This window comes from Pelophylax lessonae (assembly GCF_965119305.1).
Source record: "Pelophylax lessonae genome assembly, chromosome: 1".
NCBI lineage: Eukaryota > Metazoa > Chordata > Amphibia > Anura > Ranidae > Pelophylax > Pelophylax lessonae.
In genome coordinates, this window is record NC_138768.1 from 478,176,955 (window position 1) to 478,192,459 (window position 15,505).

Here is a 15,505-nt window from a genome sequence, read left to right on the forward strand (position 1 = left end):
GTAAGCGGGGTGCCCCAGGGCTCAGTCCTGGGACCAACCTTGTTCAATTTATTCATAAACAGCATTGAGGACGGGATCAGTAGTTCGTTATCAGTTTTTGCAGATGACACAAAATTGGCCAGGGCAATAACTGCACAGCATGAAGCAGATATCCTACAGAATGACCTGGACAAAATTACGGAGTGGGCAAAGACATGGCAAATGAGGTTTAACGTGGAGAAGTGTAAGGTTCTGCACTTGGGGACTAAAAACATAAAAACACAATACACGTTAGGGGGGGAACCCTTGGGGGAATCAAAAATGGAGAAAGATCTGGGAGTCTTGGTTGATGATAGATTAGGCAACAGCATGCAATGTCAAGCGGCGGCTTCCAAAGCCAACAGAATATTAGCATGCATAAAGAAAGGGATGTATTCCAGAGATAAGACTATAATCCTTCCACTTTATAAAACTCTGGTCCGACCGCATCTGGAGTATTCTGTCCAGTTCTGGTCGCCAGTCCTCAGGAGGGATGTGTTGGAGCTGGAGAAAGTCCAGAGAAGGGCAACTAAACTGATTAGGGGGTTGGAGGACCTTAACTATGAAGAGCGGCTGCGATCGCTCGATTTATTTTCCCTGGAGAAGAGACGTCTGAGAGGGGACATGATAGCAATTTATAAATATCTTAATGGGGATCTCAGCTTAGAAAAAAAGCTGTTCATTCGAAGGAATTGCATGAGGACTCGAGGACATACAATGCGATTAGAGGAGAATCGTTTTAACCTCAGGCAACGAGGAGGGTTCTTTACTGTTAGGGCTACAAAATTGTGGAATTGTCTACCACAAGAGGTGGTTTCTGCGGGAAGTATGGTGACTTTCAAAAGACTCTTAGACTTACATCTCAAGGATCAGGAGATTAAGGGCTATGTTAGATGATTACAGTCACACACACCTACACAGGTTGAACTGGATGGACTATTGTCTTTATTCAACCTCACCTACTATGTAACTATGTAACAATCACTTTAAATACTTACCTAGAAAAATAAAAAATAAAAAAAAGCTAAAGGGTACATGAACCAAAGCTGACAACCTAATACAGCATAATCAAGAAATACTTCTGACATTTCCTTGTAAATATAACATAGTATACATTTTTAGTACCTGTCCATAGCTGAATAAAGAAAGCTATACTCACATTTAACAGTGATCTGAGCTACCGACTCAATAACCCCAAGACTTGACATAGCGACACAGGTGTAATTAGCAGACTCCTTGACGTTGGTAAGTTCCAGAACATTACGTCCCACAGGCATGTCATCTTCTGGGGTTAAATCTTCAGCACCCATCATCCATTTCACATAGGGCATGGGTGAACCAACCGCAACGCAAGTTATATTCACATTACCTCCAGGCATAATTTCATGGCTCATAGGTAAAATGGAGAAACGTGGAGCTACACGACGAACTGCAGATAAAATTAACAAGGATACAGAAAATGACTTAAAAAAAAGACTGAATATTAAAGAAAACATATTATGAAATTAAAATAAATATATATACCGTATATATATATATGTAAACACTTTGAAATAAAAAAAAAAGTACTACACAAACAAAAAGTGAGAATATAGAAACATGAAGCCATTATTCATACCAAAAGGGTTCCATATATCAGGAGTACACCCATCACAGCACATATAATACACAAAAATTTATTAGGAATTTCTCATCTTTATCAACAGGTATGGGGTTTCACAAACTAAATAAAGTAACTGTATGTATCCATATCTACGACTATATTATCCCAGCATTATCAACAATGAATACGTAAGCAAGCATCGTCTAAATCTCTCCCTTACAGAAGTTTCAATTAACAAGATTGATAAGAGAAAGCATCTCATGTCAATTGGATTTGACTCTTACTACCATTTCTGATAGTCTAAAAAAATAGCCAAATCAAGCTTATATTAGTACATGTAACTAATATGTTGGTGTACCACATACCAGCTGCAGAAATGAGAAACTCTAATGAAATTTTTGTGGTTTTGGGGTGTAAAAACCCTAACAAAGCCTCTTCAGAATCTGACACGGTTTCATCGATAAATGCAGCTTTCAGAAACACAAACATCATGCAAAAGAAGTATAATTTACTTAAAAAAAAACTAAATAAATAAAAAAAAAACTAAAACAGGGAAAAGAAACGACAAAAAAGGGAAGGGAGGGAAAAGACAGAAAATGCAGAGGAGTATAACATAAGGGCAACTAGCAAATGCCCGCAATAATAGTGGATGTAGAAAAAGGCATCAGGGGATTAAGGGCAGGGAACCCACTTAGTGCGTTAAGCTACAGCATATGTGACTAAAAGTGTTTCAAAACATGGAGGCCTCCAGCCTTAATGATATATAAAAAAAGTTTTCATTGTAAAACAAAGTGATGGATTAACGCTGATAATAACAGTGACATGTTCTGTGCATCCCCCTTGCTGATAGGTGGATGCAGTTTTCAGACCTTGTGAGTTAGAACATGGATCACGGGGTTGACACAGCCCCTTTTTTTGTGACTCTGTTCCTGGTGAAGACAATTACATTTTTTTAGGTCACTCAATAAACCTGCTTTGACTGAACAAATGAAAAATGATTTATTACAGACTTAGCAAACAGTATGCATATTGTCTTAAAAGTTGCTTAAATCTAAAAAAAAAAAAAAAAAATCTATATATATATTTTTTTTAATTTGGAAATTTAAATGTAAGTTTAAACATTGATTGGAAACCAGCTATATAAACGCTGTGCAAATTTAATAAACATATAGGGATGTCATTAAAGGTGATACTTTTGCTAGTATTTCCTGTTCCAAAGAACAGAGTCACAGAGGCCCCACCAAATCCTCAGGCACACCCGACATACAATGAAGAACAGTAAAAAAATATATATATAAATAAATAAATAAATAAATAAAAAAGGAAAAAAAGGAGCATGCTAACAACAATACAGGGGGGGTGCAAGTCTTCTGATGGGGCCAACATATAACTGAGTGCAGAAGAGTAGAAATTATAGAAAAGCTGACAAAATTTGGTCAGCAAACACATTTGCAGACAAACAGCAGCATGTGATGCATACACTGTGTTGTCATGAGAGCAACATACTAAAAATGTTAAAAGATCTGAATCAAAAAAGAGTTAAAAATATGAATTGGTTCAAAATAGAATACATCAGAGTTTGAATGAGAGGAAAAATAGCAGTACTTTGGGGATTTGGATCTGCTATTCTAAGTATATAGAAAAGGAAGAAAAGCACCCACAGAGCATAATTCCTAATACATCCTATCCAATTTGAATTAAAAATCTGAATAAAACTACATTGAATTATATCTAAAGCCAAAACTCCAGTACTGCTGACCAGGAAAAAAGCATAAAAAATACAAAATGAAACATTTTCAAATAAAATGAACACCTGTGTAGGGACATCTGTTCTGATTACTACTTTCCAAAAGAGGATCTCCCCTCACTTTGGTGAGCTATCCTCTCACTGAAAAGGAAACTAAACCCTCCCATCCCTTTCAGCCAAGGAAGCTGCCAGCCTCTGATTGATCTCCAACTGCCATGGTACTGCACATGTGATCAGTTCTGGCACCAGCCATTAGATGGTTTGATAGGTTGTTGAGTTCACAATCATACGTGATAGTTAGCATGCCGGGAATGGTCCTTTTTGAAATTGTTGAAGTGATAAGGATTGTTGTGAATTTAGTTCCGCTAATTATTGTTGTGTTTTTGGGATAGAAAGTGAAGGGAAATCTCCTGAATCAAATACAGCAATTTCCAACAGATACACTTTAATTAAAGGGGCATGGCTGACTAAACTGGGGAAGGTGTTTAACTGGTACACAATTAAATTAATAAATAAAACATGCATTCTCCTTCATAGCATATTTTTTCCAAGCATACAAATGCATCACAAGCAGTAACTATAAGGGATGCAGCCTTACATTGATGATGGGGTATAAGCAATATCTACCAATTCAAGGAAAATTGAAATAAGCCTCAGCTGATTACTCAGATTATGTTTTAGGGTGGCTTCACACTGCCCCGCTGTGCTTTTGTAACAGCGCAGCTAACGCACAGTTTTTGTATGGGTTAGCTGCACTTTTCCATAGACTTCTATGAAGTCATGCAATTTTGGTGTAGTTTCAGAAAGCGCACCAAAACTCCTGTATGCTGCATTATTGGTGCGCTTTCTGAAATTGCACCAAAACCACGGAACATCATAGAAGTCTATGGGAAAGTGCAGCTAACTTGTACGAAACCTGAGGGTTAGCTGCACTTTGGCAAAAAGTGCAATGGGACAGCACCGAGGCAGTGTTAAGCTGCTCTGAAGCTATCAGCTTAGTTATCATCTGTTCCAGAATCTACTGAGCTCCTGCCTTCCAGTATTGAACCCGCAAGTCTAAAATAATATCAGAGCCTAAAAGTGATTCTACAGTGCTATACAGTAAAAGTGACTGGGGACACCTTGTGCTATTTGATCCTTATTTTGCTTATTGATACTGCTGAGTAACATTCACAAAAATGTACCCAACTACATATATACTCAAACGTGGTTATATACATATGGGAATATTGCCATACATTTGACACTCACTGCAACCTTTTATCATTCTACTAATTGAAAGATCAAAGTTTCATATGATCTGATTTCAGGAGATAAACAACAAAATTGAGCACCACCAATCAAAAGTAGAATCTGTACACTGCATTTTGTACACCTATCTGTCTATGGTTTGGCTGTTGCCAGAACAGTGGTTTATTCTATGGTCATTGTGGTATTCTATGGTCAATGTATGTCATTGTCAGACGACATTGTAAACAAAGTACAATTACTTACCTACTAACCGGTTTTATAATAAGAAATTACCAATTATGTCTAGGACAATGATTCCTTTGCTTGCAGAATAAAAATTAGTCTGTTAAAAAACTCCATTAAGAATCATTAATTTTAACATGCATATAACATGCCTCCTATTTGTTTTCAGCAAAAGAAAATGTGTAACCTTTATATCTAAAACAATACTATACAGTTTATACTGTATAGATATACATTTTTTGTATCTTATATCCTTAAAAGTTGTAATTTAATTCTCCCTACATCTTTGATTTCAGAATTTCCAAGTCCCAGTGATTTCTGAAATCTTTTTCCATAAGCATTTTCTGGAGAACCTCAGCTGAGTGATTGGATAATTGGCCAGCAAAGGGAGATGCATAAGGTCCCTTGCACACTATATGCTCTTGACGTTTATTCCAAACCCCCCCCCCCTCTTTACCACCACCACTGAGTGCCCCCCATAGCAAGCTGCTTGCTATGGAGGCACACGTGTGGGTTCTCTCCCGAGTCTCGCTGAGTGCATCTTTTGACTGCATTCAGAAGCTTTTTTTGCTTGTCTTTAGAACCACTTTAATATATACGCTTGGCTGAACAAAGCATTTTTTATTGATTTGTTATCATACATTCATATTACAAAAATGGCCAATGCACATTTATAAAACATGTACAGACCTCAGATGCAGATAATCGTTAGTTGAACCCAAGGCAGACATTTTTCTCAATGCTCACATCCAGATGAGGCCTGTGCAAAACAAATTCTGCAGCTCTCCTGGGCAGGCCAGTAAGAAAATGCACACCGCAACTCTTTCACCTGTCTTAATTCTTTCAAACAAAATATACCATTTTCAATAAACAAGAAAAGTCTGTAAGAAACTCTTCTTTGTAAGGATTAGTCCAATTATTAAGCTGTGTAAATATATTTTAGAAAATAAACAGAATATATTCTATAGTGCTAAACAGGAAATCAACATTTTACAGTTGTCACAAGAACAAGAGGTGAGGGGAAATCTTCCCATGGGACAGTTGATTTGATGACAAAGGGGCCCCACAACTTTCTATTGCTTCTGCAGGACAGAAAGTGAAGGAAAACTTCACAAGGGGGACACAGAAAAAAAAAAAAGACATCAGGCACATATATATGTGGGTGTGAGTCTCGCGCTGTCTTGAGGGTTGGTGGTGGGGATACCCTTAATGCTGCGAGTACCAATTACTGTAAACCATACAGTTAACCGTGGATGTGAATGGGGGGGAAGGACCGCGCTTCAGGGAAAATGTAGACGTAAATTAAAAAAATGTGTGTTTACAATCCTTGTGTGTATAAATCAATATTTAAATAGATAAATAAAAATAAATATAAACTGCAAGCCCCGGTTCACACTAGGGCGACCTGTGAGGCGACCTGGTCGCCTCACAGGTCGCCGCAGGTCGCCTCCCATAGGAAAGCTGCGGACCCGTTCTAATAGGAGCGACACAAGTCGCTCCGACCTAGAAAAAGGATCCGGAGCTTCTTTGGGGCGACCAGGAGGCGACCGCCATAGACTTCAATGTTATGAAGTCTGTGGCGGCCGCTCCGAGGTCGCGGCGCGCTGCTCGCACCGCGATCTCGGAGGTCGCCCCTGCAAGTAGCGTCGCTCATATGTGAACCGGCGCTGATAGTGCCAAAATCCATATACAGTGTTTGCTTTAAAAATATATAATTATTTAAACCTCTAATGAATCAATGAATCTTGAAACTCCTTATTCCTTAAAATCAATCTATAAATATAAGGTGCAAAGGTGCATATACAATAAATAAAAGTGCTTATGGTGTTATCTGTGTTGATCCAAAGTGCTTAAAATTAATATTCATAAACCAATAACCGTCAAGTGTTCAGTGCTTAAAACAACAACCAATAAATAATTCTGTGTGTTACACTGTCTACACAAAAATTTGAAATCAAGTGCTTCAGTCTTTATAAAGTGCTCAGGTGTCCCAAAAGCAAATAGGAGATACAGACGCGGTATCCGTTCTATTTCTGATGTCACACTCTTATAACCTCCACCTTAACACCATATACTCTATGGGGTGCTCCTTGGTGCTTTTCCCCTATGGGTGTGCTAAACGCTCACCTCCAGGATTCAGGTTATGCACCACTTTGATCTATAAAGATGAAACACTCCTCTCCTTTCTTCTCCTCCTTAACGTTATATATAGGATGGATGGATGATGGTCTGCCTCGCCTTATCCGGATCGGTATACACAACTCTCCAGTGCTCACTCGAATCTCAAAATAAGGGGCTCCTCCGCTGCCACTTCCAGCAATGTCTCCTCTCTACTTCTTCCAAACTCACCTCTAGTAGAGAGGAGACATTGCTGGAAGTGGCAGCAGAGGAGATTCATGTACAGTTGATGTAGGGTAGGAAAAGTTTTGTTACTTTACCCTTCCTTATTTATTCCTTTGTTACTTTTTACCCTACCCTACCTACCCTCCTCCCTATCCATTAAATAAATATTCATTAAACTCTACCTTTTAAAATATAGACTTTGTTTTCGTTCCTTACAATCCCATATACACAATCCTACACCCGCAGTTGATCCAGAGGAAGACGAAAAACCCCAGCAAAGCATGATCCAATTTGCTACAGCAGGGGAAAAAATTCCTTCCTGATCCCCTGAGTGGCAATCAGATATTCCCTGGATCAACTTTACCATGTTAGTACCCATTTATATTATGTACATTTAGGAAAAAATCCAGGCCTTTTTTAAAGCAATCTACTGAGCTGGCCAGAAGCAGCTCTTGAGGGAGTCTATACCACATTTTCACAGCTTTTACTGTGAAGAAACCTCTCCGTGTTTGGAGATAAAATCTCTTTTTATCTAGACTTAAAGAGCCCTGTTGTCCTCTGTGATGACCTTAAAGTGAATAACTCAACACCCCTTATGTATTTGTGCATGTTGATCATACCCCCCCCCCCCCCTTAATCTCCTCTTCTCTTTTCTGATTTATCTATATTTTTAGTCTTCTGGTAAATGTAAAAGATGAGACTAGTTGAGTAAATACATTTAAAAAATGTAAAGTCTTAAAAAAATGTGCGTACGTTAAACTGCAACAAGCTAGAATACTCAAAACTGGTGGTTGATAACCCGTGGATTGCGATCTACCTGTCAAACGCAAGCAGGTGACAGGCAGAATACGATCAAGACCTCATTCTGACGGCTTGCAAGTGCTCCTCCCTCTGCATCCCTGATTGGCCAACAGTGCAGAGATGCGCTGTTTGGGGGACGCACAGGCAGAGGCATTTCCCACCCCGCAGCACCTCCCTTTATTGTGTGGTTGCAGTACGGGGAATGCCTAGGATTTAGCAGCATGTTCAGGCTCACGCTTGACTGAGTTCAGTGTGCTGATCCCCCCTGTCCCCCTCCCTCTCTAGTTCAGTCAAGTGGGCGTGCTTGTGGGTAACATCATGTGCTGAGGGAGGGGGGCCGACGGGATCAGTGCGTCAGAACAGGTAGCTGTGCAAAAACAGCTTTCCTGCACAGCTCTACATCAGAAAAACACTTGTTGTACCCTGCTGACCCCCAGTAGTATGGTCTCCTTACCCCTCTGTGTGGCCTCCTGACTCCCCTGTGTGCCCTCCTGACCCTCAGGACCATGTCTTCCTGACACCTCTGTGTACTCTACAGTCCCCCCAGCCCTCCTGACTGCACAGCACTATGCCCTTCTGAACCCACAGTTCCATACCCTCCAGACCCCCCCATGTAGTGTGCCCTTGAGACCCCCAGTAATGTGCCCACCTGACATCTCCTGTACCATACCCTCTAGAACACCCCTGTAGTATGCGCTCCAGACGATTCAGTACCATGCTCTCCTGTCCCCCCAGTACTGTGCCTTCCAGACCCACAGTCCTCCTGTCCACCCTGTACCGGGCTTCTCTGACCCCCCTTTACTCTGCACTGTGCTTTCCAAACCCCCCCTCCTTTTACACTGCCTTGCTGACCTCCTGCCCTTAGCCCTGTTCTCTACCCTGCTAACCCTTGCTCTGTTCACCTCTCTCATCTGCCCTACTGACCTCTGTACACTGCCCTACATCCTACTGACCTCTGTACACTGGCCTACTTACTACTAACCTCTGTATACTGCCCTACCTACTACTGACCTCTGTACACTGCTCTACATAATACTAACCTCTGTACACTGCCCTACCTACTATTGACGCTGGGCATACCTGCAGGTGTCTAACTTAAAGTCCCACATAGCCCACATTGTCTACGCCCTACCTACTACTATCCTCTGTAAACTGCCCTACCTATTACTGACCCCGGTACACTGCTCTACATAGTACTAACCTCTGTACACTGCCATACATACTACGACCTCTGTATACGGTCCTACCCACTACTGACCTCTGTACACTGCCCTATGTACTACTGGCCTCTGGGGGCTTGCAAGTTAATCAAAAAAAAAAAAGTACACAAAAGAAAATTTTAATGCACACAAACAATAATATTATCCAACTTTTTGGTAAAATGTAAAAGATGAGGTTGCATCAAGTAAATACATACTAAAAACGTCAAGCTAAAAAACTGCGCATGCCCATAAATTGACAACAAACTTTGGTACCTAAAATTGTCCATAGGCATCACTTTAAAAGCCTTTACAGACCATCAATTTAGAGTTAACTGTGAATGATGACCTGAGAATTCTTGCTTGCACACCAGTATGTGCAGGGATGCCTATTATACGTATTTCAACTGTCATTTTCTTACGAAGGCTTAGCCAACATGCACATTTGGACACATATGTGCACATACGTTGGGGCAGGGGGCTACTTTAAAACTTTTTAGTTTTGATTAATCTTATTTTACATTTTTTGAAACTTTTTTTATTTTTGCTTAACTTGTATAATGGAATTGACTGGTGACATCAGGGGTCATAGATCTCCTAGCGGTCACCTTAGGGCCCCAATTAAGCCAATCAAGCACAGACCATGATTTATCAACTTCTCCCCAGCTATAGCTGGGAACGACAGTTGACACTGGAAATTATGAAAACCTTGATGCTTTCAGCTTCATTCACTGGAAGGATACTCAGCAAATGGATGTTCACTGATCTCTTTCTGCTCTACCGGCCAAGCAGTGGCAGTGGAGCCTGGAAAATAATGGCAGGGGTAGTTGGATGGTACCTTTTGGGATGTGTGCAAATGATCACTTCCAAGAGAAAGATGACAGTATTCTTAAAAAGTGTAAGAATGTTTTTAAAAACTCTATGTTGCTGCTAGCATAAGCCTTACGTCAGTGGCAGCAAGTGAACAAAGCACATCCATCTATAGCCTGTATTAGCCGGAAACCAACACACCAAGTGTAGTTCTTTGATCTCTCCTCTCTCTGCTATCTGCATGAATCACTGATGGACAAAACCTCTGACTCTTAGGTAACAGCACCCCCCCCCCCCCCCAGCAGACAGCAGATGACTTAAAGACTTAGGTCTGTGTTATTCTCTATAAGCCTAATAAAGGGGGTTTGTCCCTTCCCTCCAATCAGCTATCGTATTTCACAAGCTCGGTGCTCTACACTGTGTGCACAAATATTAGGCAAGTAAGTATTTTGACCAAATCATGATTTTTATGCATGTTGTCTAACTCCAAGCTGTATAAACTTGAACGCTTATTGGATTTAAGAATATCAGGTGATGTGTATTTGTGAAATTAGGCAGGGTGTGGCCTAAGGAGAGCAACACCCTATATCAAGGTGTGCATAATTATTAGGCAGCTTCTTTTCCACAGGCAAAATGGGCCAAAAAAAGATTTAAATGACTCTGAAAAGTCAAAAATTGTAAAAAGTCTTTAAGAGGGACTCTTGAAAGTGCTAAGAAATTGGGGTGTAATCACAGAACCATCAAACATTTTAAAGGAAGTAGTCAACAGTGTCGCAAGAAACGTGTTGAGAAAAAAAGACGCAATTTAACTGCCAAACATTTGAGAAGAATCAAACGTGAAGCTACCAGGAACCCATTCTACTCCAGCGCTGTAATATTCCAGATCTACGTGGAGTGCCCAGAAGTACAAGGTGTTAAGTGCTTGAAACCCAACCACCACTGAACAAGACACATAAGTTGAAATGTCAAGACTGGGCCAAGAAATATCTGAAGACAGATTTTTCAAAGGTTTTATTGACTGATGAGATGAGAGGGACTCTTGATGGACCTGATGGATGGGCCTGTGACTGGATCAGTAACCGGCACAGAGCTCCACTTCGACTCTGGGGGGCACTGGTATGGGCTGTTATTAAAGATGAGCTAGTTGGACTTTTTCGAGTTGAAGATGAACTCAAAATCAACTCCCAAACCCACTGCCAGTTTTTAGAAGACACTTTCTTCAAGCAGTGGTACAGGAAAAACTCTGCATCTTTCAAGATCATGATATTTATGCAGGACAATCCTACATCGCATGCATCAAAGTACTCCACTGCGTGGCTAGCCAGTAAAGGCCTTAAAGATGAAAGAATAATGACATGGCCCCCTTCCTCACCTGACCTAAACCCTATTGAGAACTTGTGGGCGCTTCTTAAATAGGAGATTTACAAGAAAAACAGTATACCTCTCTGAACAGTGTCTGGGAGACTGGTTGCTGCTGCACAAAAAGTTGATCGTCAACAGATCAAGAAACTGACAGACTCCATGAATGGAAGGCTTATAACTGTTATTGAAAAGAGGGGGGTTATTTTGGTCTCTGATTTTTTTTTCTGAATTGTCAGAAAAATGTATTTTTGTAAATTTTGAGTTATTTGTTTATTATTCTCACTTTAACAGATGAACAAAAAATAAGTGAGATGGGAAAATTTTCAGTTTTCATTTAGTTGCATAAAAATACTACACACTAATAGTTGCCCAATAATTCTGCACACTAATAATTGCCCAATAATTTTGCACACATAGATATTCTTCTAAGAAAGCCAAAACCTCACTTTTACTTTTTTAAATATTTAAGTTTGAGGTTTATTAACATTTTGGATTGATCGAGAGCACTGTAGTTGTTCAATATTAAAAGTAATCCTCAAAAATACAACTTGCCTAATAATTGTGCACACAGTATAGGTCTGCAGTGTGTGTGATGTAAGATCCCTGCTTTCTGCTTAGTTCATTGACATACACAGCGCTCCATATTCAGAACCATAGGGTTATATCACCCCCTACAGGAGTAGGACACTAGGTAGAAAAAAACAACTTGGCTACGCCTATGGGCAGTCCTAGCTGGTATATATCCCCCTCTCTGCTATAGGCCTTCAGTTTAGTAACAAGCAGTATCAGAAGTATCAAAACTCCATAGAGGGATGGGTGCTGTGTCCGTCAATTAACTCAGAAAAATTGATTTTATGGTAAGTACATCCTATTTTCTCTTCCGTTCATTGACGGACACAGCGCTCCATATTTAGAAGCATAGGGACTTTCCCAAGCAGTGCCAAAAACATGAGGGGTGGGACAAAAAACCCAAGGCTAAACGCAAGAATCCAAACAGGTAACATGAGCTCAACAAAAAACAACTGGAGCCCAACCAGAACAAGACACCCCCCAAAGAGGGAACAGACCCTCTAAACAGCAGCCTGCAAAACCTTGCCGCCAAAAGAAACATCCACAGATGCCAAAACATCCCCTTTGTAGAAATTTGTGAAAGCGTGCACCTACGATCAGGTGGCCGCCTTGCAAACCTGCGCCACTGATGCCTGATGACGAAAGGCCCATGAAGCACTAAGCCCCTGAGTAGAGTGCGCCGCTACAGGGAAAGAAGGAACTTGACCCTTGATAGGATAGGCCTGATCCGCCGTCTGTCTGATCCACCTAGAAATGGTAGCAGAAGAAGTGGGCAGCCCTTTTATTGGCCCGCCTGTGATCCCAAAAAACGAGTCTGACCTCTGAAAAGACTCAGTGGCCGTCAGATACACCCGAATCGCCTGAAACCATATCCAAGGCATGCAATGCAAATTCCTTGGGATGAGCTGGCCTGGGGAACAGGAAAGGCAACACAATGTCTTCATTCAAATGGAAGTCAGAGAAAACTTTAGGTAGGAACGACGGACAGGAGAACCACCTTATCTTTGTGGACCACCAAGTAGGGGGTACGACAAGATAACGCCGCCAGTTCTGACACCATGCGAGCAGAGGTGATAGCCACCTTCTGTGACAGCGTAAGCAGGGGGATATCCTGAATATTTTCAAAGGGAGGCTTGAGGAGAACTGAGCACCAGGTTCAAATCCCACGGCGGTAGAGAAGACTGCATTGGCGGGGTCAGGTGCCGAACCTCTTGAATGAAAGTACTCACCAAGGAATGCAAGGGTCGCTGAAAAAAGACTGCCAAGGCAGACACCTGGCCCTTGACGGTACTCAAGGCCAACTTCTGCTTAACACCTCGTTGCGGGAAGGTTAAAATCTGAGCCACCGAAAAAGAACAAGGGTGGACAACGATCGACTCACACCACTCACACCACGAAATGTACGCTTTCCACATACGATGGTAAATCTTTCTAGAGGTAGACTTCCTAGCCTTCAGCATAGTCAGAATCGCGACCCAGGCAAAACTCTATCCTTCAGCACCTGGCTTTTAACATCCAGGCCGCCAAAGCCAGTGATTGTAATGCTGGATGGAAGATCGGCCCTTGGGACAGCAGGTCTTCCCTAAGAGGCAGCCTCCAAGGGACGTCGGCCACCAAGCGCACTAGGTTCGCGTACCAAGACTGTTGAGGTCAGTCCGGGGCCACCAGAATGACCGGAATCCCTTCGGCCTCGATCCTGCGCAGAACCCATGTAAGCATGAGAGGAGAGAAGGCATAAATCGGATGATCCTGGCCTGCGTGGCAACCAGAGTGTCTATGGCATCTGCCAGAGGATCTAGTGACCTTGCCACAAACTTTGGTACCTCGGGGGTGCCCCATCGCAGACATATCAGATGAAACACATCTGGATGAAGGGACCACTCCCCTTAGTCCAACGCCTGCTGACTGAAATACTCCGCCTGACAATTTTTCACACCTGGAATGTTCACGGCGGAGAGGGCCAGAACAAAGCTTTCTGCCCACCGGAGAATGCCGGAGACCTCCAGAGCCGCCAACAGACTTTGTGTTATGCCCTGGTGATTGACATAAGCCACCGCCGTGACATTGTCCGACTGAATCAATACCAGGAGACCCCAAATCTGATCTGTCCAGTAATAAATGCAAAAGAAGAGCCGCGTTAAATTGACACAATGATACTAAAATAAAACTGAAAAAATTGTGATGATAATAAACTGTGCTTCAAATTATACCATTATGTCCAATTGAATAAATCATGGCAGTGAAACAATCTAATGGTAAATAATGTCCATAAAGATAGAGAAAAATTGAAAGTCCAAAAATGAGTGCCAGGTGCAAGAAAGGAATCCTTCACAATCAGTGCTGCATGCAGGAGAGCAGAGCTGGCTGAGTGGAGACACACGTCGGGCGGACGCTGGGAGATGTGCCTGTGCCTTTCTCTTGTCTGTGATTGGGGAGACATCGATATTCAAGAGTTCGGATTTGCCCATACCTGGTCCTGTCTGACGATATTAAGGCTTTTTGATGATATATGTCTGGTGAGTGAGCATTTCCCTAGGGGTCACGAGGTGTGGTGGAAGCCTTCATCTGTATTCACTACATTGATCCGTTATTATGGAGGACTTTGCTGCTTCACAGACATTTTTATAAAGGGGGTCACACTCTTTATCAGCGCTGCTCATGTGTTGGACTTTTTCATGTATTAACTTCTGAAGAGATTGACACATTGTTTTACATTTTGTTTATTTATTGAGTAGCAGCTTGATGCTTTTAAGCAGTTCTATTTGATTTATAGTTTTATAGGCTTTGTCATATCTCCTAAGCGTGGGGTGATTGTGATAATAATCTAGTTCATTCATATATTTATTTATTATCTCAGTCCTTTGACTTTAATAATAGCGCTATTGTCGGCAGAATCCAACAGAACACGGCCGCCCGATTTCCGGGTATCACGTGGTGACGTCAGCACTCCTTCCCTATGTGTTTCGTCATAGATGACGTCTTCCTGGGGACGATTTATACACACGTCCAGTGATAAAGGCAAAGTCTGATCGCCCGAAGTTCCAAGATATTGATCAGTAGTTTGGATTGTTTAAGCATCCAAGAACCCTGAGCTGAGCTCAGCCCCAGGACACCTCCCCACACACCCACACAGACAGGCTGGCATCCATCATGACCACTGTCCAATACAAGGGGAGAAAGAACTTGTCTTGCTAAAGGGTCAGAGAACAAAGCCACCAGACCAGGGAACCCAGAGACTTTGGACACCTGTCCCATTTTACCAGGATCTCCCTCTAAAGGAACCTAATAGGGAACTTGCAAATGGGACTGCCTCGAAGGTAGACATAATTAGGCCCGGCACCCACATGTAAATCCGGAGGGAGGACCACCTGTGGTTCAGCAACAGACGAATGAAAAAATGCAACTTCTTGAGTTTGTCCAGAGGAGGAAACACTCTGGCCAGTGCTGAATCCAGAGAGAGTCAGACCCAGATAACCAAATTTTCTGGACGAAATCAGGGCAGACTTCTGGTAGTTCAGAAGCCAACTGAACTCCTTCAAAGTCTGGATAGTTATCTCTACATCATCTGTTAATGCAGAC

At 41.8% G+C, this 15,505-nt stretch overlaps 1 protein-coding gene across 12 annotated transcripts in view; it reads right to left on the reverse strand.

Moving 5' to 3' along the window:
• Positions 1–15,505, reverse strand: part of PTPRS (protein tyrosine phosphatase receptor type S) — a 540,344-nt gene that overhangs the window by 329,711 nt on the left and 195,128 nt on the right. For all 12 annotated transcript variants that reach the window (XM_082243959.1, XM_082243967.1, XM_082243958.1 and 9 more), the window contains one exon: positions 1,178–1,447. In XM_082243959.1, the coding sequence (XP_082100085.1) occupies positions 1,178–1,447 (270 nt within the window). The remainder of the gene's footprint in view (positions 1–1,177; positions 1,448–15,505) is intronic.